Source organism: Rana temporaria, chromosome 3 (genome assembly GCF_905171775.1).
Source record: "Rana temporaria chromosome 3, aRanTem1.1, whole genome shotgun sequence".
Lineage (NCBI taxonomy): Eukaryota > Metazoa > Chordata > Amphibia > Anura > Ranidae > Rana > Rana temporaria.
In genome coordinates this window covers 191,704,459-191,730,215 of record NC_053491.1, presented here as the reverse complement: position 1 = coordinate 191,730,215, position 25,757 = coordinate 191,704,459, and the positions used below count along the sequence as shown (strand labels likewise).

The window sequence follows — 25,757 nt, the reverse complement described above, 5'->3', positions numbered from 1 at the left end:
TTGATCAGCAGGAACTAATATTCATGGACACCATTCAGTTTTCTTTAGTCTTTATTAAAGGTGACATTAATTAACACTTTCGTACTGCAGTTAAAAACATCCATTTCCAAAAGATTTATATTTCTCACTTCTTGGCCATGTTGTTTATTTGTCATTGCTCCAGCATTACAGATCAGATTCCTTTCTTATCTTTAGGAGAATGACCTTGGCCCCGCAGGCGGCATGCTTTTTGTCTAATTGGTGACGTAAACAACTTTCATTTGGAGACCTATGTTATCAGCTAGGGCTAGAGACACCAAACTCAAAGAGACCAAAGCCAAATATAAAGTATATAACTTTATTTATTTTATTTTGGAAAGTGTAGGGAAAGGTTAAAACACCTGCCAGTTTTTTTTTTTTTGCGGTCTCTATACTATTGAGGAAATTGTTCCAAAGTCACAACAGAAAGTTATTGGAAATCTCCCAAAGTCAGGGGGAATGTCCTCTTGAAAATTGTTCCTGGAACAGATGTCCCCATTAGAGGATTTCCTTAACCCATAGTTCTGGGAACAATATAAAAATGTTGGATTTTTCCTCACTTTCTTTCTCAGTGACAATGGTCACCAGTGTAAATAAAGGGGTGAATCTCTTCAATGGTATACCGACAACAGTAAAAGCTTGAAAAAGGTTCTATCCCTTCCCTATTGTACTCTGAACTAAAAAAAGGAAACAAGGGAGGGTGCAAACGCCTAGTACATTACCTCCAACACCATATACATTTATTAAAAGCCAAGATCATACTCACAATTAGGGATGAGCTTCGTATTCGAGTCAAACTCATGTTCGACTCGAACGTATGTTCGATCGTTCGTCGAAATACGAACAAAACGGGTCGTTCGTGCCAAATTCGAGTTACGTTTCACAGACCATAATTCACTGCGGCATCGCTGGCTGATGATTGGCCAAGCATGCACTATGACCCGCATGCTTGGCCAATCACAGCTTGCAAAAAACGGAGAGCCATAATTGGCCAAAGCCAGGGTGGCTTTGGCCAATTATGGCTCAGGGGGTTTAATACACGCCCCACACTATAAAAGACCGCCTGAAGGTCAGCCTTGTGTAGTGTATTGCGGTGGTTAAGAGAGGACAGAGAGAGTGTCATTTTTTGCAGGTAGATAGAGCAGCAGGCAGGCAGGCTAATCAGTTAATGTTACAGTGTGTAGAGGATATATATACATCCCAGGTGTTGTACATATATTTATACACTGTATAGTTTAGCTAGATCAGTTCTTCCTAATTTACTGGCAGGCAGGTGATTGTGCTAGCTGCAGTATTCTTACATGGTTTCTTGCCTGTGTCCTCTGTAGTTTGCACCTAAAGCTACTTGGTGTGTACTGGCCGTGTGCTCTGTAGTTTGCACCTAATGCTACTTGGTGTGTACTGGCTGTGTGCTCTGTAGTTTGCACCTAAAGATTCAGGAGTAGTGATTCTAATGATTCTTAAATAAAAAAAATAAAAAATGAAAAATTCCTTTTAATATTGTACCTGCTGGGTGTCTATAGTATGCCCTTGAAAATGTCTTTGAGAACCCGGGTCTTGCCCCAGGGAACATGTATCAATGGAAAAAAAGTTTTAAAAACGGTCGTTTTTTTTTCAGGACTACCGACTACCGTTTTTAAAACTTTTTTTCCATCGATACATTTTACCTGGGGCAAGACCCGGGTTCTCAAAGACGTTTTCACAGGCATACTATAGACACCCAGCAGGTACAATATTTAAAGGAATTTTTCATTTTTTTTTTTTTTTTTATTTAAACATCATTAAAATCACTGCTCCTGAAAAAAAACGACAATTTTTAAAACTTTTTTTCCATTGATACATGTTCCCTGGGGCAAGACCCGGGGTTCTCTAAGACATTTTATGACAATAACTTGCATATTAGGCTTTAAAATGAGCACTTTTGAATTCGAACGTTCAAGTCCCATAGACGTCAATAGGGTTCTAAATGTTTGCGCGTCCGTTCGGTCCGTTCGAAGGTTCTGGTGCGAACCGAACGGGGGGGTGTTCGGCTCATCCCTACTCACAATCATAAAGTAGTTGCAAGTGTATAAAAACACAACTCCAGCATGGTGGATAACCATATGACTGAAGTTGGAACTGACGTGTTTCGGGATACAAGTCCCCATCCTCAGAGCCTTTATAGTAAAAAAAGGTTTTGCAGGGAGATACACTTTTTTAAAAACCACTTACAATGGTAGACCCTATTACACTACTTATTAGGACAGTGATATTACAGGACTTAGGAGGGACCACATTTACATTTACCACATATTGTTTTACATTATCGGTACAAAAAGCCACCTTGTATAAGGCTATTTAGACAGTATCATAATATCCTAATCCATATAAGCATCATGAAAATAAGCTGTTTGCCTAGTAGAAATAGCAGAGGGGAATTAAAGTGGAAACGAAAAACTTGTATACCAACAGGTTCCTTTAATTTAATAGTATACTAGATCTCTGTGTGACTAAAGCCCTGTACACACGATCGGTTTGTCTGATGAAAATGGACCGATGGACCGTTTTCATCTGACAAACCGATCGTGTGTGGCCCATCGGTTTGTTTTCCATCGGTGAAAAAAAATAGAACATGTTTTAAAATTCTCCTATGGATAAAAAAACGATAGAAAAAAACGATCGTCTGTGTGGAAGTCCATCGGTCAAAAATCCACGCATGCTCAGAATCAAGTCGACGCATGCTCAGAATCAATGAACTTAATTTTTCTCAGCACATCGTAGTGTTTGACGTCACCGCGTTGGACACGGTCTGATTTTTGACCGATGGTGTGTAGGCAAGACTGATGAAAGTCAGCTTCATCGGATATCCGACAAAAAAAATCCATCGGATTAGATTCCATCAGATATCCGATCGTGTGTACAGGGCATAAGACTCCAACCTATTCCACTGAACCCCTTTTTCAGTTAAAGAAAAGCAGGAACTGCACTGGGTCCCACATACAGTACTACACTTGGATGAAATGCAGGTTTTCCAAAAATGGCAGCCTGCTGCTGAACAGGTAGGGTTCAAGGTCATATTTGATATGAGTACCTACTTGATCTCAACAAGATTATCTTGTTTTGGATATATGTGGGGGGAACTCAACTGCAAATATTATTTCTATGATATGAGTAAATAATTATCTGATGCATACTGTGGTGTCTTATTTTGAATTATTGAAACAACGGCAACAAGAGCAAGCCTTTAACAATTTTTAGGCTACGTTTACATGTGTAGCCAAATGGCTACACCCTATAAATTATTCATATTGCTTTCCAGAGGCATTGATAGGCAGTGAGAAGGTGATATGGCATTTATTTTAATGGGTCAGGGTGGATGAATTTTACTGCAGGACTAAAGAAAAGCATTGTGACTGTAGAATGTGAACACCCCCACCCCCACCCCCTTCCAAAAAATAAGGCTCAACCACATATTTTTACTGACCTCCAACCACAAGTCTTAATGAGTGCTAAAATTTCTGATCTACTTTAATGTAAAGGAACATCTTGGACAATTGGGCAGGCAGATATTCATATCTCATGCATTGTACAGTGTATGTTTTTATTTGACAACTCACAGCCTCCATCCACAGTTAAGTAAAGTATAGGGCAATTGCTGAAATACAATTGTTTGTTCAATAACACCTACACCCCAATAAGAGAGAAATATATGTGTGGAACCCCTATACCGGGGAAAGGGCTTGGGGTTTTAAAGGTGATTATTTAAAATGTTGTATTGACAAAAAAAAAGAGAAAACCTATTCTTTTAAAAAAAAAACTATATTTTAATTCATGAATATCATGAAAAGGAAACAGAAAGAAAATACAAGGCAGTGCACACTTTTCCTTTGAAGTCACAAGCTTGCCATCCAACATGTTTCGCCTGATTGAGGCTTCCTCAGGGACGCAGGAACTTTAATTAATCTACAATAAATACACAACATTAATAAATGCATCCCAAATCAAGTTTTTTTTATATAAATATATAAAAAAACTTGTTTCGGTATGTATTTATTAATTGGGATGTATTTTCTTACCGTCTCTTTTTAATGTTAAAATCATGATATTCATGAATTAAAATATAGGTTTTCTCTTTATTTGTCAATACAAATTTTTTAATAATCACCTTTAAAACCCCAAGCCCTTTCCCCGGTATGGGGGTTCCACACATATATTTCTCCATCCACACTTGTCATATCCAACTAAAGGCCCCCTCACCTTCAGTTGATTTGCTTCATTAAAGGCTATGTAAAGGTAAAAAAAATATATTTTTTGGATAGAGTAGAGAATGATAAAAGCTCTGTTTTTTTGCCATCTGAAGTCTTTACTTCCTATTCCTTGGACACAACAGGAAGGATATTTCTGCAAAGTGAGTGAGTTTTCTCTTAGGCAGTTGTCACCACAAGTGTTATTATTTAAACAATTTCCTTCTATTCCTGTTCAGACTATAATGTAAACATTTTGTATTTCACAGTGTCTGTCTGTGTGACAATGACCACCAGGACAAATAAAGGAGGGGAAACTCTCCAGTGGGGTGGCACAAACAGCAATAAAAACCTGATGGAGATTGTAATCCTCTCCTCTAAAGCTATAACAAGTTTTGGCCCTATATATGTGTAAACAGTTGCAGTTTACTTTCTCCACTGCAAGTTGAGCTCAACCCAAGCAGCTGTATTCCATACTTTGAGATAGATGCTGTTGGAGCCTCTAAGACCTGTTGGTACATTGTTCGCTGCAACATACCGTGAATGCGACCGGTCGGGTTGACTTCTTGCTGGGAAGCTGTATTGGTTTGAACTACAATTACAACATAGTTCTGTTACTGCATCTGGACTCTAAGGGGGCAGATCCACGTACAGCGGCGCATTTATTCGCCGGGAGTAGCGTATCTAAGATACACTATGCCGCCGTAACTTACAAATCGATGTGATGGGGGCGTGTTTTATGTAAATACGTCGTGACCTGATGTAAACAATGTTTTTTTTGAACGGCGAATGTGCTGTCCGTGGGGGTATACCAGTGCGCATGCTCGAAATTAAATCGGAACAAGCCAATGCTTACGACGGTGACGTCATTCTACGCAAATCCCTATTCGCGAACGACTTACGCAAACTACGTAAAAAATTAAAATTTCGAGGCAGGAACGACGGCCATACTTAACATTGAGTACGCCACCATAAAGCAGCTTTAACTATACGCCGGAAAAAGCCGAACGCAAACGACGTAAAAAAATGCGCCGCCCGGACGTACGTTCGAGGATTGCCGTATCTAGCTAATTTGCATACTCAACGCAGAATTCGACGGAAACGCCACCTACGATCCGATGGCGTACTAAGACGTACGCCTATCGGATCGATCCCTCATTCCGTCGTATCTTGTTTTGTGGATACAAAATAGATACGCCGGCATAATTTCTTTGTGGATCTGCCCCTAAGTGTTTACTGCTGCTGTACCACACTGCACCACCCCACATTTGGTGGCAGTTGGTAGGGTATGTCCCTTCTTGTAGCAGGTGCGAAAAGGAGGAACCATAATGGCACCGTTAGGATCGGCCCTGGATCTGGTGCCCTCATTTAACGGCTCCAATATTCCTCTGGCTGAGTGGGAGGAGAAACTAGAAGGGGTGCCATTATCTGGTTCCCACCCAGTTGATCATGAAGCTGGCCGCTAACCCCTTGGAGGATAGCACCGAGCAGTGATGGTGCCAGAAGAGGATTAAGCCACCCTGGAAAAAATTGTGGCATGCCTGAAGGGCCTTTTCGGGGAAAACATGGCAGCCCCAGAGTTGAGGGGGAGATTCTTTGTCTGGAAACTAACTTTTTGGTAACACTCCAGAATCTTTGTAACTGCCTGGAGAAGAGGGGTGTATGTGGCTGTGCTGATATCACCTACTGAGGGACCAGTTTGTAGTAGGAAAGAAGGCTTGCCCAGTCAGGAGAGCCCTGCAGGAGCGAATCAGAGTGCAACCCGTCATCTCTTTACATGATACAGTGGTGGACGCAGTTGGACAGGAACATGAAGATGCAGAGGTAACTTAGACAAAAAGATTTGACCTACTGAACCTGAAAGAGGAGGCCTTGGCTCCATCACCTCTGTCAGCCATACACAAGGCGTTGAGGGAACTCATCCTAAATGTGGCCTACCTGAAACAAGAATAGTCCTCAGTCAAATGGGATTCCGTCCCTCCCTGTAAGGGTGAGAATCCATTGTGGAGGAACCCAGAGGAGGACCAAACGTGCTGGCGCTGCAGCCACTATGGGCATGTTGCCAAGAACTTTGGCAGGTCTGAATTCAAAAACCCACACAGGCCTCAGTTAAACCAGCGGATCCCGGGGCAAAGGGACGACCCCTAGGATAGTCAGTACAAGGTCCCAGTAAACCAGAGTCCATGGTCGCACCTGGTCCAGTGGTGAGCATCATCATTAATGGACAAAAGGTCCCATGCCTAATTGACACAGGTTCCGAGGTCACTTTTATTGAGTTTGACTTCTACGCTCAGTGGTTTGGGATGCAAGACCAGCTGGACCCCTCCTGGCTTTCCCTCAAGGCAGCCATTAACTTGGCTGGGTAGAAGGTGTCACCTAGGTGAAGATCCAGATCAATGACTAGGTGGTGGATCAAGTTGGGGCTGTGGTGACTCATGGACCAGTTAGTTCAGCAGTAACTATTGTTCTGGGCAGAAAGGTAACAAAGGACATGGATTTACCCTGCTTGCTGGCCAAATTCGAACATTCCAGCCAGTGTGTGTGCAGGGCTGTGGACTGCGAGCCGTGTGGCTTAATGGATATGGGCCAATGAGGCAGGAAACAGCCTAAACAGGTGGGGCTTGTCCACACACCTCCCAAACAAAAATTACTCCTGGCAACCCCAGGGTATTGGCTGGTCGCTCACACGTTATCCAAGGTCCACAAAGGGAAGGTCCTGGTGCAGCTCATCAACCTGGGAATGACCCCGATTTCACTCCCCAACCATGCCCCTCTAGCCGACCTGTATGTATTGCCCCATCACTGTATTTTGGATGCTCAGCCCTGGGTAGAATGCGTGCTTAGAAACTGTGCTTATCTGTACTGATAAAGGGAACCGAAGCCCAGTCCACCCGAGAGATGTAAGTCAGCAGCTTCCAGCGGTAATAGGAAAGCCAGGCCTCTGGTTCCCTTTTACCAGTACAGATAAGCACAGTTTTTCCGATTTATGTGAGTTGGCATCTGGCTTTTAATTGTATTAATTGTTTTAAAGATTTTTGCTGCACTTGGATCAGCACCCCCCGTGTTTATTTTGTTCCTTTTTAGAGACCTGTTCCAGTCTCTAGAAGAGCAGCCTTTCTGAGTGCATACTCTGTTACAAGATGGATTGTTGTAGATGTACCATGAACTTGTTGCCCTCCTAATCCTTTTACTGCCATTATTGGTCTCCCCCTCATCCCCAACTCCCCCCCCTGGTTTTTTATATGTACATTTGCCCCCAGGGAGTGAATTTTTGCCAACAGAATCTGTATTGTGCCATATATTTATTTGTCTTTGTGTGCCTCTCTAACGAGGCAGCCTTGGCCTTGTTAGAGTTACAATACAATTTACTTCCGGGACTATTCTCTACCACAACAACGGTTGCTGTACCAACTGCTGGAAAAGCACCTAATGGTCTTTGCCACCATCACAGAAGACTACGGTTACACAGAGGCCATCGACCACCCAATCCACATGAGAGACGCTGCACCCATCTGGGAGCGGTACTGTCACATTCCCCCAGCTCTGTGCCAGGAGGTCAAGGATTTGCCCCACAACATGCTAAAAAAGCTTGGGCTACTCTCCTGGTTTGAAACAAGGATGAAAGTCTTCAAGTTCTGTGTGGATTACCACAAACTAACTACACGTAGCCACATGGATGCCTACCAATTGCCCTAGGTAGAGGAATCGTTTATGGCACTGGGCCAAGCCAAAAATTTCACGACACTTGACTTGGCAAGCGGCTACTGGTAGCTCCCAGTGCAAGATTAGGATTGCAAAAAGACTGCCTTCTTTACACCCCTGTTAAAATTTAACTGCATGCCCTTTGGGCTAAGTAATGCCCCCAGCACTTTTCAGGGCCTAATGCCCGGGAGACTTCAACTTTTAGACTGTGCTAGTCTAGTTGGACGATATCATAATTTTCTCCAAGACATTTGAGGACTATATTAAGCATTTACAGGGAGTGCAGAATTATTAGGCAAATTAGTATTTTGACCACATCATCCTCTTTATGCATGTTGTCTTACTCCAAGCTGTATAGGCTCGAAAGCCTACTACCAATTAAGCATATTAGGTGATGTGCATCTCTGTAATGAGAAGGGGTGTGGTCTAATGACATCAACACCCTATATCAGGTGTGCATAATTATTAGTCAACTTCCTTTCCTTTGGCAAAATGGGTCAAAAGAAGGACTTGACAGGCTCAGAAAAGTCAAAAATAGTGAGATATCTTGCAGAGGGATGCAGCACTCTTAAAATTGCAAAGCTTCTGAAGCGTGATCATCGAACAATCAAGCGTTTCATTCAAAATAGTCAACAGGGTTGCAAGAAGCGTGTGGAAAAACCAAGGCGCAAAATAACTGCCCATGAACTGAGAAAAGTCAAGCGTGCAGCTGCCAAGATGCCACTTGCCACCAGTTTGGCCATATTTCAGAGCTGCAACATCACTGGGGTGCCCAAAAGCACAAGGTGTGCAATACTCAGAGACATGGCCAAGGTAAGAAAGGCTGAAAGACGACCACCACTGAACAAGACACACAAGCTGAAACGTCAAGACTGGGCCAAGAAATATCTCAAGACTGATTTTTCTAAGGTTTTATGGACTGATGAAATGAGAGTGAGTCTTGATGGGCCAGATGGATGGGCCCGTGGCTGGATTGGTAAAGGGCAGAGAGCTCCAGTCCGACTCAGACGCCAGCAAGGTGGAGGTGGAGTACTGGTTTGGGCTGGTATCATCAAAGATGAGCTTGTGGGGCCTTTTCGGGTTGAGGATGGAGTCAAGCTCAACTCCCAGTCCTACTGCCAGTTTCTGGAAGACACCTTCTTCAAGCAGTGGTACAGGAAGAAGTCTGCATCCTTCAAGAAAAACATGATTTTCATGCAGGACAATGCTCCAGCACACGCGTCCAAGTACTCCACAGCGTGGCTGGCAAGAAAGGGTATAAGAGAAGAAAAACTAATGACATGGCCTCCTTGTTCACCTGATCTGAACCCCATTGAGAACCTGTGGTCCATCATCAAATGTGAGATTTACAAGGAGGGAAAACAGTACACCTCTCTGAACAGTGTCTGGGAGGCTGTGGTTGCTGCTGCACGCAATGTTGATGGTGAACAGATCAAAACACTGACAGAATCCATGGATGGCAGGCTTTTGAGTGTCCTTGCAAAGAAAGGTGGCTATATTGGTCACTGATTTGTTTTTGTTTTGTTTTTGAATGTCAGAAATGTATATTTGTGAATGTTGATATGTTATATTGGTTTCACTGGTAAAAATAAATAATTGAAATGGGTATATATTTTTTTTTTGTTAAGTTGCCTAATAATTATGCACAGTAATAGTCGCCTGCACACACAGATATCCCCCTAAAATAGTTAAAACTAAAAACAAACTAAAAACTACTTCCAAAAATATTCAGCTTTGATATTAATGAGTTTTTTGGGTTCATTGAGAACATGGTTGTTGTTCAATAATAAAATTAATCCTCAAAAATACAACTTGCCTAATAATTCTGCACTCCCTGTATGTTGGCTTCACCCTGGGACCAGCTGTTGGTAGTCACCTGATCAGTGACCCTATAAATCATCACTTCCCCTTCCTGTCTTTGCCCTATAGGATCCTGTTTCTGCTTGATAGGCCCCGTACACACGACCAAACATGTATGCTGAAACTGGTCTGCGGGCCAGTTTCAGCATACATGTTCGGTCGTGTGTAGGCGCGAGCGGGCCGAATTCCAGCAAACATTTGCCCGCCGGGCCTTTTCCCAGCGGGCAAATATTCGTGGACGTGTTTTAAAACCGTCCGCTGGAATCCTGCCCGCTCGGACATGTACGGTCGTCAGTACAGACCTACCGTACATGTCCAGGCGCCCGCCGTCCCTCGCATGCGTCGAATGACTTTGACGCATGCGTGGAAGCCTTTAAATGGCAGGCCCGCCCACGTCTCCGCGTCATCGCCGCGTCATCGTCGCGGCGACGACGCGGACACGCCCCGCGTATTGTTTACGCGTGGACTTCTGTACGATGGTTAGTACAACCTTCGTACAGAAGCCCTCTGGCAGGCATGTACGGTGAAAACGGTCCGACGGACCGCTTTCATCGTACATGTTTGCTCGTGTGTACCGGGCCTTAGTGTATGATATTGCTTTTCTGGTTTCTGACTTCCGCTTGTTCCTGACTCCGCTTCTGGATTACCCCTTTGGACTTCGTTGATCACTGTTGCCAACTCTGCCTGTTCCTGACCTTGCCTTTTGGACTACTGCTTTGGACTTTTCTGATCTTATTGCCGACCCTGCCTATTTCCGACGCAGCCTTTGTACTTCTGCTTTGGTCCGCTACTTGGATTGTTTAGGATTGTCCTTTATACCACCTGGTTCCAGGCTTTGGCCTCTACAAACCATGAGTTGTTTGCTGGTGGTTCCTAGTTAGGCTGTTTGCGCCATCTATTGTGGTTCCCTAATCTAACAGCAGGATATCAACTGTCCCTCCACCTGATACTGAGATAACAAGACTACCGGTCAGGAAACCGGAGTGACGGTTGAAATCTCCTGGCAGACCTGACAGCTAATTGATACAAAAGGTAATAGCTATGGGGAACGTAAAACAGTGTATTAGAAGCAGCATAAGCTTCTTTAATGAGAAGGGTTTTCAGGGATCGTCTAAAGATGGATAGATTAGGGGATGGTCGGACAAATTGGGGTAGGGAGTTCCAAAGGATGGGAGAAGCTCTGGAGAAATCTTGTAGGCGAGCATGTGAGGAGGTGACAAGGGAGTTAGAGAGCAGGAGGTCTTGGAAGGACCAAAGATAGCGGCTTGGTTGGTATTTTGAGACTAGCTTAGTGATGTAGCTGGGGAAGAGTTGTGGACGGCTTTGTAAATTTATTGTTGGTACTTTGAATTTTATTTGTTGAAGCCAGTGCAGGGATTGGCAGAGTGGGATGGAGGACATTGAACGGTTGGTAAGGTGGTGAGTCTTGCAGCAGCATTCATTATGGACTGAAGGGGGAATAGAGTATGTAAATGTAATCCAAAGAAGAGTCAGTTGCAGTAGTCTTTCCTTATAGCATCGGCGCCACGCACCCGTCCCATATGTCCGACGCCTGGGAAGAGTGAGTTGCAGTAGTCGAGGCGAGAGATAACCAGGGAGTGAATTAGAAGCTTGGTGGTGTCATTGGTTAAAAAGGGGCGTACTCTAGAGATGTTGCGGAAGCGAAGGTGGCATGATTTGAACAGGGATTGGATGTGGGCCTGAAAGGTCAGTTCAAAGTCTAGGGTTACCACAAGCACCCTGGCATGTGGGGTGATTGTTGCTGACCTCCTGAAACTGCTAGGTGCTTGACTGTCTTTGACACCTAGAATAAGTGTGCAGATTAGGTAAGTCAAAGCAAATTCAGAACTCACATACACATTCATTCCTAGTCAATAATTCCAAAAATATTGCAGCCATGTGATTATTAAGACAACTATGCAACCGCCAAGCAAATATGAGTATTCATTTTTAATACACTATATCAGTTGTTTCACAGTTAGCTTACTCAGAATTTTTTTTTAATTTGTATTCAGCATTAAAACTGTAACATTTGCAAATCGGTTGCAAAGGATGCCACAAGTTCACTATAAGGCCCCATACTCACGAGCAAACATGTCTGCTGAAACTGGCCCGCAGGCCAGTTTCAGCAGACATGTTTGGTCGTGTGTGGGCGCGAGCGGGCCGAATTCCAGCAAACATTTGCCCGCCGGGCCTTTTCCCAGCAGACAAATATTCCTGGACTTGTTTTAAAACAGTCCGCTGGAATTCTGCCCGCTCGGACATGTACGGTCGTCAGTACAGACCTACCGTACATGTCCAGGCGCCCGCCGTCCCTCGCATGCGTCGAATGACTTCGACGCATGCGTGGAAGCATTTTAAAGGCGGGCCGCCCACGTCGCCGCGTCATTGTCGCGGCGACACCGCGTCATCGACGCGGCGACACCGCGGACACGCCCCGCGTATTGTTTACGCGCGGACTTCTGTACGATGGTGTGTACAACCATCGTACAGAAGCCCTCTGGCAGACATGTATGGTGAAAACGGTCCGACGGACCGCTTTCACCATACATGTTTGGTCGTGAGTACCCGGCCTTACTTGCTCAACAATGATACCATGCAGGTAATATTTAATAATATTTAATAACAGGCATAGCAAAGATAAGCTATAAAAGCTTCAACTCTTCTGGAAAGGCTGTACACAAGGTTAGGGAGTGTTTATGGGAATGTTTGACCATTCTTCCAGAAGCTCATTTGTGAGGTCAGACACACAAAGTCATTCTATCAGGTTCAGGTCAGGACTCTGTGCAGGCCGGTCAAGCTCCTACACCTCAAAGTCACTCATCTATGTCTTTATGGTCCTTGTTTTGTGCACTGGTGCGCAGTCATTTTGGAACAGCAAGGGGCCATCCACAAACGGTTCCCACAGGTTTGGGAGCATGAAATTGTCCAAAATGTCTTGGTATGCTGACGCTTAAGAGTTCCCTTCACTTTAACTAAGGGGCCAAGCCTAACTTGATTGACCTGCACAGAGTCCTGACCTTAAACCAATAGAACACCTTTGGGATGAATTAGAATGGAGACTGCGAGCCAGGCCTTCTCGTTCACATCAGTGCCTGACCTCACAAATGCGCTTCTGGAAGAATAGTCAAACAATTCCATAGACACACTCCTAAACCTTGAGGACAGCCTTCTAAAAAGAGTTGAAGCTGTTATAGCTGCAAAGGGTGGGCCAACTCAATATTGAACCCTAAGGACTAAGACTGGGATGCCATTAAAGTTCATGTGCGCGTAAAGGCAGGTGTCCCAATACTTATGGTAATATAGTGTATGTGTTATGGATGTGTAAGAACTGCAATACTGGAAATAGATCACATAGCACTATTCATAACAGCAAGAACATTGGGGATAGTCAGAAATAGGGATGAGTGAATGGTTCGGCCCGAGCATAAGTTCGGGCCGAACTTTGGTTGCTTGGATGTTCCGGAGAACAACGAACAATAAGCTGAGTTCGAGGCAAATTCGAAAGCTGCGGAACCCCGTTAAAGTCTATGGGACACTAACATAAAAAAACAAAAGTGCTAATTTTAAAGGCTTATATGCAAGTTATTGTCATAAAAAGTGTTTGGGGACCCGGGTCCTGCCCAGGGGACATGTATTAATGGAAAAACAAAAGTTTTTAAAACGGCCAAACATTCTTTTAAATTTCTTACCTGGGGGGTGTCTATAGTATGCCTGTAAAGTGGCACATTTTTCCCGTGTTTAGAACATTACCACAAAAAAACTCATTGAAAAAAACGTCATGGATTCCCTCCCAGTCAATTACCATGCCCTTTGAGTCTGGTATGAATATTAAGGGCAACCCTGAACCAAAAAAATAATAATTGCGTGGGGGTCCCCCCAAAATCCATACCAGGTCCTTCAGGTCTGGTATGGATATGAAAGGGATCCCTGCACCAAATTAAAAAACAAAATGGTGCAGGGGTCCCCCCAAAATCCATACCAGACCTTCAGGTCTGGTATAGATTTTAAGGAGAGCCCTGTGCCAAAAACAAAAATGGTGTAGGGGTCCGCCCAAAATCCATACCAGACCCTTATCCAAGCACACAACCTGGCAGGCCACAGAAAAAGAGGGGGGACAAGAGAGCCCTCCTTTGGGGTCTGACCCTAAAAATGGCTGATTTTTTTACTTTTTTTTTTGCATTGATACATGTCTCCTGGGGCATGACCCAGGTCCCCAAACACTTTTTATGATAATAACTTGCATATAAGCCTTTAATATTAGCACTTTTGATTTTTCATGTTCGTGTCCCATAGACTTTAATGGTGTTTACGTGTTTGTCCGAATTTTTTGCCTGTTCACAAGTTCTGGTGTGAGCCGAACTGGGGGGTGTTTGGCTCATCCTTAGTCAGAAACATTATGGCAGCCCGCACATAGAGCACGTTTTACTTTTGGCCCTGTAAGAAGCCTGGTCCAGAATCATCTTCATACGTCGGGGAGGCATGAATGAATGAATGAATGAAAAACTTATAAAGCGCGGCGCATGCGAACTGAATCGCTTCTGGGCGCTAGTTGTTCGTGTCTCATGACATCAAAAGAGCAGAGTTTTGATTCGTCTTCTGAAAGTCAGGTGGTTTTCCTCCAACCGAATGCTGGTTGGTAAAGCGTTCCATAGTCTAGGACCCTGAAAAGCAAACCTTCTTTCTCCTTTGGACTTGTATTTGGTTTTTGGTACCCTGACCAGATTTTGGTCGGTGGATCGCAGAACGCGATTCGAATTGTGAGGTTCTATCTTGTCGCAAAGATATTGCGGAGCCTTCCCATGGATGCACTTATGTGTCAGGCAGAGTGCTTTAAATGCAATTCTGTCTTTTACTGGCAGCCAGTGAAGGGTTCTCAACGAAGGTGAGATTGATTCCCATTTTTTTTTCCCAGTCACAAGTCTGGCGGCCGTATTTTGTACGACTTGCAGACGAGAGATTTGGTACTTTGGGAGTCCGAGGTAAAGGGCATTTGCATAGTCCAGTCTGGAATTCACGATTGTTCCCACCACGACTGCTACGTCTTCTTTGGGGATAAATGGAATAAGTCTGCGTAGTAGGCGCAACAGATGGTGCGCTCCGCTGACTACTGACCCTATTTGTGCGTCCATTGTCATGAAGGTGTCGAAGATGACCCCGAGACTTTTGACTTTGGAGCTAGGGGTGATGATTTGGCCCAGAATGGGCGGGGGTGTCCAGGTTGTTGCCAGTTGACTCTTTCGGCTGGCGTGAAACATAAGGAGTTCTGTTTTTGAACTGTTGAGTTTAAGATAACTCTTAGTCATCCAGTTTTCTATCAAAGAGAGACATTTCTCTAAACTGAGATGATGATCCTTTTTGTTGCAGATGCGAAAATACAGTTGCGTATCGTCTGCATAAGAGTGATAGAGTAGTTCTTGGCTACTGATAATATCAAAGAGAGGGCGAAGATAGATGTTGAAAAGCACCGGTGACAGGGGGGATCCTTGGGGGACTCCACATGACACCGTGCGCTTTTCCGACGTGAAACAACCCAATTTAACTGTTTGTGATCGGTTTTCAAGAAAGGAAGAAAACCATGGTAAATCACCTTCTGCGACTTCTGCTACCTTGGCTAGTCGCATCAGTAACAGTTTGTGGTCTACCGTGTCAAAGGCTGCGCTTAGGTCCAGCAGAATCAGGAGACAAGATTCTCCTTCGTCTGCGGCCTCGAGGGCATCGTCCCATATTTTGAGTAAGGCCGTTTCTGTCCCGTGTCCGGGACGGAAGCCTGATTGTAATGGATCCAGTAGATTGTGGGTATCTAGATGCTGTTGCAGCTGTTGTACCACTACTTTCTCCATTATCTTGGAGAGAACATTTAGGCCTGTTATGGGACGGCGGTGAGTTGGGTCCTTGGGATCCAGGTTAGGTTTTTTCAAGATGGGCTGGATTGTGCCCTCTTTCAACAGGGATGGCACTGTGCCTTCCTTAAATGACTGGTTTATAAGCTGTGTGATGGGTGGTGCCAGGATGTCGGCACATTCCTTCAGCAGTTTGGTGGGGATGATATCATTGGGCGATCTGCTGTTCCGCAAAGCACCAATGATATTTTTTGTGGTATCGATGGAGATCGGTTCCAGAGTGAACTTTGTTGATTGTAGAGCGTTTCTGTGGGTGTTTTGTGGTTGATTGACGGTGGGGTTGAGGGGGGTATTGTTTTGCATGATGCTTTCCCGGATTCTTTCAATTTTGTTGATGAAGAAATCCGATAGTTCATTGCAGAACTCTTGGGTGTCTGAGTTGGGGACTTCAAGACATCCTGGGTTCATGGTCTGGGTGACCATCTTGAAGAGTTCGCGGGGGCGGTTTAGGGCGCTGTTAATCGCCATAGAAAAATGATGTTTCTTGGCTTTGAAGATTTCTTTATGATATCGTGTTGTTATTGCCTTGTAGATGATGAGGTTATCCTCTGCAGGACTTCTTTTCCAGGCGGCTTCCGCCCTTCTGCGCTCTTGCTTCAGAAGCGACAGCTGGTTGTTGAACCAGCCGGACTTTCTTTTTCGGATGCAGGCTTTGCGTTTCGGTGCTACTAAATCGGCTGACTGTAGCAGGGCTGCGTTTATGGCATCCAGTGTATCTGCGGCTGTTTGATGTGGATGGATTGTTTTGATTCTGTTTCCCAAGGTAGATTTGAAGAGTTCCGAATGGAGCTTCTTCTGAGATCTAGCCCAGTGTATTGTCACCGGCTTGGGTGCTTTTATCACTGGGGGAATTTTGGAGATTATGAAATTAATTGCATGGTGGTCTGTCCATGGCAATGGTTCATTTTCTAAAATGCTTATTTTCAGATTTTGTCTGAAAATTAGGTCGAGTGTGTGACCTGAAGCATGTGTTGGCCCGCATATAAGTTGCTGTAGCCCTAATCCCTCCAGGTGATCAATGCAGGCGTCCGCAATGGGATCCTGTGCGGAGTTGGCCCACAGATTAAAGTCCCCGAGCAGCAAAAGGTGTTTGCTGTTAAGGGTATAAGTGGATATAAACTCCGTTAATGATGGCAAAAACTGCGATTTTGGCCCAGGTGGCCTATAGCAGAGGAGAATGTGAACAGTCTCCTGGGGGGAAGTTTGAAGTTGAAGAGTAAGGGTTTCCATGAATGGAAGAGGATTTTGAAGGGCTGGCTTAGTGATTGTAATGCGATTCTTGTGGATCACCGCCAGGCCTCCTCCTCTTTGCCCTATTCTGTTTTCCGTTATAATGCGATAGTTTTCTGGCACCAATTCTCCGAGAATGGTGTTGCAGTCGTCTGAGAGCCAGCTTTCTGTAATAAAGAGGCAGTCTAGATCGTTTTGTAGTAAGAAATCGTGGATTTCTAATCGGTGTTTTACTGCCGATCTTGTGTTGATCAAAGCACATGATATGTGCTCGAGCTGGGTTAAATAGTTAAAATTTTTGATGGTCGATCGTCGATCGAATCTCAAAAGTTGCTCTATTTTTAAGGCCTTTTTGGTGACGGCTGGTAATGCTGTTGCGAATTGTCTCAGACCCCGAATAGAGTGCGCAGAGTATCGCAGATTAGCCATTGTCGCCAGTCACATTGTCATCAGTCTTTCCTAATTGCGGCGGCCGCGAATGAGGCCTGGTCTGGCGCGGATGCGGGAAGAGCCGCGAGACGCCGGACGTGATGGGTGGAAGACTGTCCAAGTGAGCCGTCACTCGTTGAGTCTTCTCTCCCCGATTGGTCCAGAGGAAGGCGAAAAACCCCAGGCGTGCTGTGCCAATCTGCAGCGATCGGGGGAAAAAATTCCTTCCTGACCCCTTAACGGCGATCGGTGCAACCCTGGATCAATTGGCTAGGGGGGTGTGGTGGACCCTGCCTGGCTGCACTATCCCTGGGGAGAGCCGACTCGTTTGAGAGCGTCCTGCTCTCACTATCCCTGGGGTGAGCAGACTAAGATGAGAACGTCTGCTGCACCGCTGAATCTATATAGCAAGAGTTCCAACTTTATTAGCTGCAAGCTTGTTCTGGATCAGTGATTGAAAAAAATAATGAAGACTCCTGTCTTACCTCCTGTTTCAAACTCCTGGTTTTTAACTCGCACTTTTGATCAAAGAATGCACTTCTGATCAGAGAGTCCACATGTGAAGCCACCATCAACTGGGAGCTTGTACAGCCACTTTAATACTCACCTGTGAAGACCTGTGAACAAACACACCTGTGAACAATTAAACCCTCCCCTTAATTAGCAGAAAGGAAAAAGAAAAAAAAGCTGTTTTAAAAGTGTCAGAGAAAAAGAGGGGAAAAAACAAATCTGCAAGCAGAAGCAAATGATAGCCAAATCCTGGTTTTTAACTCGCACTTTTGATCAAAGAATGCACTTCTGATCAGAGAGTCCACATGTGAAGCCACCATCAACTGGGAGCCAGCTCCTCTGGGAGCTTGTACAGCCACTTTAATACTCACCTGTGAAGACCTGTGAACAAACACACCTGTGAACAATTAAACCCTCCCCTTAATTAGCAGAAAGGAAAAAGAAAAAAAAGCTGTTTTAAAAGTGTCAGAGAAAAAGAGGGGAAAAAACAAATCTGCAAGCAGAAGCAAATGATAGCCAAATCCTGGTTTTTAACTCACACTTTTGATCAAAGAATGCACTCCTGATCAGAGAGTCCACATGTGAAGCCACCATCAACTGGGAGCATCATGCTTCTTTTTGATTGTCCTGTTTGCAAAGTACTTTTGGGCTTTTATATTGGAGTGTTTTCAGTATACCAATACTCAGTTTTTTGTTGAGCACCACTGTAACTTGAAAGGAAATCAGCTATTGTTATTTGTGTGGTTCATGAACTCTACAGTGAACATGTCCTATTTAATACCATTCATCTCATACTCTGGATACTTCTGCCATTTTCCTCATGGGGTTTGGTGAACCCTTTACTAATATCAAGTTGGTATGTATTCACTCCATATTGAATGGAACTAAGCACATAAGCACATAAGCACTAAGCATAAACCAGCTGCTGAACACACAAGTTTAAACTTTTAAAAATAATTGCTACTAAAAGCATAGAAAATTTGTGTCTTTAACTGCTTATTTGCAACTTGTTCATTTCTATAAACATGCTTTAATTCATTTGCAATGTGCCTCTGAATGAGCTAGAAAATTTTACTACTTTCTACAAAATCAAATTCTTTTGCTCAGCCCCTTCCCACCCTGGACGTCATAACCCTGTCCAATTATTCTCAGTGATGGCCCAGCTCCTCTTCTCCTACTTTGACCTCCCCTCATAAATGTCTGAAAGGGGAGGAGTGAAGAGAAATAATATAGAGTGTCACTTGGGTGACAGCTCTGATGCCTCGTACACACGACCGGTTTTCCCGACAAGAAAACTGCCATTTTTTAGATTGGTCGGAAAACCGGTCGTGTGTATGCTCCATAGCAGTTTTTTTGACTGAACGTGTGTGCAAGGCAGACTTGAGGGGAATCACGTCGGGAAAAAACTTTGGGTTTTGGCATGTCAGGAAAACTGGTCGTGTGTACAGGGCATCAGTCTGCTGGGGCTGCAGACATCACATACAAAATGGTGGTACCCAACAGTAGTACCAGGGCTTTTGGTTGCCTACAGAAGGTAGGCTTTAATAGGTAGATTCAGGTACGTTCGCGTAACTTTGCGGCGGCGTAGCTTAAGGAGTATAAGCTACGCCGCTGTAAGTTAGCGAGGCAAGTACATGATTCACAATGTACTTGCCTGCTAAGTTACGTCGGCGTAGCCTGAATCGGCCGGCGTAAGGGCGACTAATTCAAATGTGTTTGAAGGGGGCATGTTTTATGTTAATGGCGCTTGACCTCATGTTTTTTTACGTTTTGTTTACTGCGCATGCGCCGGGCGCCTACATTTCCCAGTGTGCATTGCGGCTAAGTACACTGCACGGGCCTATTGATTTTGACGTAAACTACGTAAATCCCGATTCAAGGACGACTTGCGCAAACAACGTAAAAAATTTGAATTTCGACGCGGGAACGGCGGCCATACTTGACATTACTATTCCAATAGAGCCTAGCACTAACTTTACACGGCCTATCTCTTACGTAAACGGTGTAAAAGTACTGCGTCGGCCGGGCGTACGTTCGTGAACCGGTGTATCTCCTCATTTACATATTCTACACGGACCGCAATGGAAGTGCCACCTACCGGCCATCCAAAATATTGCAATCTAAGATAGGACGGCGCAAGCTGTCGTATCTTAGATATGTTTAAGCGTATCTCTGTTTGAGCATACGCTTAAACATAAGTCGGCGTAGATTCTGAGTTAGGTCGACTTATCTACTGATAAGTCGGCCTAACTCTTACTGAATCTACCTAGAAGTCTTTGGTATAGAACATGCCTAATGTACTAAAAATACACATATAATCATGGAAATTATTGATTACCATGATGATTTCCAGGGCTGTGCACATGGCCTTTTGACCTAATGTAGGGTGAAGAAGCATGTTTTATACAATAGCAATATCGTGCTTCAAGTAATTTCCCTACATTATACATAGCAACCTAAATTCACATCATTCCTAATGCCTCTAATGCAGCTCAGATGGTGAAGATTGGCAGGAGTCCTTTTCCTTTGTGAATATAATCATATCTAATAGACCCCATGCAGCTTTCCCTATTCCAATTGTGGCCTCCATCAATAGACAATGGGAGGAGTAAAGTGCAAAAGCCAACCACAACAACCAATCAGCATGCATTTGCTGAAGTCAAAATCAATCAGCATGGATTCTGATTGGTTATGTGCTTGTGCGGTTTTAATGAATTGCACTTAATGTTTCCTCACACTTTGTTTCGTGTATATGATCAGTATATGTTACACAGGCAAGAAACAATCTTAAATTGCTGACACAAGCCACAAATAATACTGGCGGGGTTGCCAACTGTCAGTAAATTTACAAACAGTTTGTAAAATCCGTAATTTTTGCATCTGTCCATAAATGTCCATTACGGACATACAGACTACACGTCCATAATGGACATTTATGGACAGATGCAAAAATGACGGATTTTACAAACTGTTTGTAAATTTACTGAAAGTTGGCAACCCTGGTATGATGTAGCTTTACTTATAATAATCAGTATCTGTAGCTATATTCAGATTTATCCATATCTCAGTACTTCACACCATAATTCAAGCAGAGGTACAAACTGCAAACAGAAAAATAAACTTAACAGCGTCTGATTATTATGTTGTAATATGGACTTGGCACTATTAATAACCATTTAAAATGTCCTGCCAGTCAATCATTAATCATATTTCAATTTGTGGAAAAAGTTTCCTCTTTATTGATATGGATTTATTAGCCTGCTATATAGTAATAGTGGCCCGGATTCAAGTGGCAATTGCGCCTGTGTAACCATAGGTTACACAGCGCAATTGCTTACTTGCTCCGGCGTTACGAATGCTCCTGATTCAGGAACATCGTAACGCCGACTGCAGCCTAAAATCTGCGTGGCATAAGGCTCTTATGCCACACATATTTTAGGCTGCATTCTTGCGATGCCCGCTAGGGGGCGCTCCCATTGTGCTCAGTGTATAGTATGCAAATTGCATACTAACACCGATTCACAATGTTGCGCGAGCCCTGCGTACGCAAGTTACGTCGTTTCCATACGGTGTGTTTAGCGTAAGGCTGCCCCTTCTAATAGTAGGGGCAGCCAATGCTAAAGGATACCCGTCGTTCCTGCGTCGCGATATTTGAATGTTACGTCGTTTGCGTAAGTGATTCGTGAATGGCGCTGGACGCCATTCACGTTCACTCTGAAGCAAATGACGTCCTTGCGACATCATTTGCCGCAATGCACGTCGGGAAAGTTTCCCGACGGAGCATGCGCTCTACGCTCGGCGCGGGAGCGCGCCTAATTTAAATGATTCCCGCCCCCTACAGGATCATTTAAATTGCGTGCTCTAGCGCCGGGCAATTTTGCCGGCGCGCCCTCGCAATTTACGGAGCTACTGCTCCGTGAATCGAGGGCAGCGGAGCAAATTTGCGGGGGCGCAGGGCAAAATCGTTGCCCTGCGCCGCCGCAAAAAAAAACGCAATTCTCTTTGAATCCGGGCCAATGTTAATAGTGATGTGCTTTCTTTTCAGAGGCATTCAGTAAACCATAACAACCAATCAGAAACAACAGGTTTCTGAAAGTGTACTAATCAAAGCTAATTTTTGATTGGCTTTCACGGGTAGTTGTGCAACATCACTACTATTAAAAGTCTTAATAAATAAATCTACTCAGGCGCTTGCAATAAATATTGAAACATGTATGTACAACACACCACATGCTATAATATTTAAATACAGCTTCCATTATAAAGCATGGGAAGCTTTTTTTTTTCCAAGCTAGTCTGGATCCGCTGAACTTCACATTCAACACATTTTGTTAACGCATCTGTCATTCTAAAACCCAAATCACATATTATTGGAAGAAAAAAAACACCTGTGGTTTGAAGGGACACCTATGAAGGGATGCTTCTTATGTAAAGGTCATCAGTTGGTCTAATATGCCTATCATGTCAAATAGTAATATAAATAAGAATGTACATAAAATTGCTAAGATGTAATGCATTCGATAAAATATATCAAAGCATTTATGCAAGTCCTAAGCCTGATAGAATGAATTACCTTTATAACATTTTTTGAGGCCTACTGGACAATCTGATGGGCCAAAATAATGTATACTCTTGTGCATCCAGCGCTGTTATAGCATATTGTATTGCTGCATTGTATAACACGTTTGTTTCATTCCTTGCTTTCCTTCACAATGAAACAGATCTCATTGTAGAGATGAATCATTTACTCCTTCCCTCTTATACCTGTACACATCTGGTTTAGTGACCCCCCCCTGGCTCCCCCCCCCCCAAACATTACGGCTGTCACTTACCTGTTCTGGTGTAAAACAAGCAGCTCGCCAGCAACACACGTAAAATCACATCCATTTTCCACCTCATAGTCACTCCATGCTTCTGTCCAACAAGTTAGATAAGTGAAGCTAGCACTAGGAAGGAAATGAGCCTTCACGCAGGGAAAAAAGTCAGTGACGAGAACTTCCTTCTATTCAATTGTTTTGGGGACTCTGCTAAAGATGGCAGTCTTCAGCATTGATTTAATATCTGTACGTTTGTTAGTGTCTGGACCTTCCACAGAGGTCTCACAGCAGAGCAGCCCAGACTGCTAAACAAGCACATTACTATGACCCACCAACCTTGTCCTTCCATACTGCACTTGTACACACAGGGCTGAAAGTGCCGGAGTTTAGCTAAAAGGGAAATTGTTAACTGCCATTAGATTTTTGCTGATCACTTTACTGTACAGCTGCATCTGATGCTTAGTGGTAAATGTATGAGTGCACTTAAAATGTGTTTTCTGGCTGAAAGCAGTTGTAAATCCGGATGCAATGAAACATTCATTTACACAAAAATAAAATTCGCTGCTACTGATATGTAAAATAATAAAAGTGTATTATCGGCAGCATTCAGTGCCATTCCAGTCGTCTGTTTTTAAAAGTAATGAAAATTAACGTTTGATTTGATAGGGTGCTGTGGTGGACTGGACCCATTGGGCCAAATCCTCAAAAAACGGCCTTAACTTAACTTTTCCGAGTTAAGTTACACTGCCGCAAATCTCCCAAGTTAGGTGCCGATCCTCAAAGCACTTACCTGGAAATTTTCGGCAGTGCAACTTAACTCCGTCCGGCGCAAGGTGTTCCTAATACAAATGGGCGATTCCCATTTAAATTAGGCGCGCTCCCGTGCCGGACGTACTGCGCATGCCCGTGACGTCATTTTTCCCGACGTGCATCGCGTGTTTTTACGATACGCCGAGTTTTGAGGATCACGCCGGGTAAAAAAGTTGCGACGGGTTAAAAAAAAGATACGGCGGGAAAAAAAAAAATCTAATTTAAAAAAAAATAGCGGCGATCGAAAAAAAGGTCTGTTTTTACAAGGTGTAAACAGTTTACACCTTGTAAAAGCAGCCCTAATTTTACGCATGCAAACTTAAACTTACGGAGAAAAAACAAAGCTGAAAAGCTTTGTGGATCTCCGTAAGTCCTCATTTGCATACGCAAAGCGGCATTTCGACGCAAAATGCCCCCCAGCGGCGGATGCGGTACTGCATCCTAAGATCCGACAGTGTAAGTCTCTTACAGATGTCGGATCTTCTGCCTATCTTTGGAAAACTGCTTCTGAGGATCAGTTCCAAAGATAGGCACAGGGATACGCAGGCGGAACAGCAGATCCGCCTGCGTATCCCTTTTGAGGATTTGGCCCATTTTCTTTAAAGTGTATGTGTAGCCAATGCTTTTTTTTTCAGATTTGGAACACTTCCAGTTCCAGAAGTCACTGTTCCACCATTAATTTTCTGCCTTGCTCCTTCAAAGTTGAGATTAAAATTTGGCAAGCAAAGTCAACGGTTTACATTTTGGCTTATTTAGTAGGAATCAGTTGAAATTTGAACAGTGTATGAGTGAGTTGATAATAACTTAGTATTCTCTTAGGCCTCGTACACACGACCGAGGAACTCGTCGGAAAAGACACATCGTTTTCCTCGACGAGTTCCTTGTTAGGCTTGTCGAGGAACTCGACAAGCTTGCTTTGCGTACACACAGGCAAGACAAAATCTCCTCGTTCTCAAACGCGGTGACGTACAACACATACAACGGCATTCGATTTCACTGGCACAACCCTGGGGGCTGCTTTTGCTAATCTCATGTTACTGCGTGTTAAGTGAAAGTTTGGTAAGAGACGATTTGCACTTTTCAGTCTGTTACAGTGTGAAAAATGTGTTATCTCCATTACAAACGCTACTTTTACTCCCATCTTTATTCTGAGCATGTGCGGGTTTCTTAGCATACACACGCTCGAGTTTCTCATCGAAAACCAGCCCAACGAGGAACACGACGAGTAAATTGAGATTCCCTTCGAGGAAAAAGAGAACTTGTTCTCTTTTTTCCTCGTCGAGTTCCTCGACAGTTTCCTCGATGAAAAACGGACACACAACCTTTTTCCTCTGCAAAAAAGCTCTCCCACCAAGTTTCTTGATGGATTCTGTTGAGTTTCTCGGTCGTGTGTACGAAGCCTGAGATTCTTTCAGGGTCAATTGGCTCACATTTGAGATCAGTTTGGAATGTGTTTGAGATGTGTTTACCATGTATTTTCATTGATGTGTACAGCGGGTTACAAGCAAAGGAATCTGTGCCAAAAGTGACCTTAAAGTAGACTTCCAGAACTTTCTTTCCAGCTTGGGGTGGCTTGGGGTAGAGTGAAGAAAGACTATAAGTTCTTTCAAATACAACAAGACAATACAACAAGACATGAAAGAAATATCTGTAAAGTTGAGGAAAATCCCTGCTTAGCCTAAGTTTATCTATGCGATTTGTTGTGCTTTGATCATCGCAGAACAATGCACGACAAGAGGAATCCCACTATTCTCTATGGCAGGGGTATCAAACTGGCGGCCCTCCAGCTGTTGCAAAAATACAAGTCCCACGAGGCATGGCCAGGCTGGCAGTTACAAGCATGACTCCCACAGGCAAAGGTGTGATAGGACTTCTAGTTTTGCAACAGCTGGAGGGCTGCCAGTTTAAGACCCCTGCTCTACGGGGCACATTCATACCTATGCAATGCACTTCTGTGCAAAAAACATGCAGGGGCTTGTTTTGGCGTAAAAAAGCGAGGGATATTTAATAAAACTGGAGAGTGCAAAATCGGGTGCAGCCGTGCATAGAAATCAATCAGCTTCCAGGTTTTATTGTCAAAGCTTAATTGAACAAACTGAAGTTAGAAGCCGATTGGCTACCTTGCACAGCTGCACCAGATTCCGAGTGTCCAGTTTCAGTAAATCTCCGTCAGTGTGATTTTTAAGGCCCGTACACACACAATCGAATATTCCCACAACAATGGTCCGACAGACTTGCTTTATCGGACATTCCGA

At 43.9% G+C, this 25,757-nt stretch overlaps 1 protein-coding gene across 1 annotated transcript in view; it reads right to left on the bottom strand.

Moving 5' to 3' along the window:
• Positions 1 to 22,830, bottom strand: part of PTPRB (protein tyrosine phosphatase receptor type B) — a 176,098-nt gene extending 153,268 nt beyond the window's left edge. The window contains exon 1 of the mRNA XM_040344003.1: positions 22,708 to 22,830. Coding sequence (XP_040199937.1) covers positions 22,708 to 22,774 — 67 coding nt within the window. The 5' untranslated portion in view covers positions 22,775 to 22,830. The remainder of the gene's footprint in view (positions 1 to 22,707) is intronic.
• Positions 22,831 to 25,757: the final 2,927 nt, after the last annotated feature.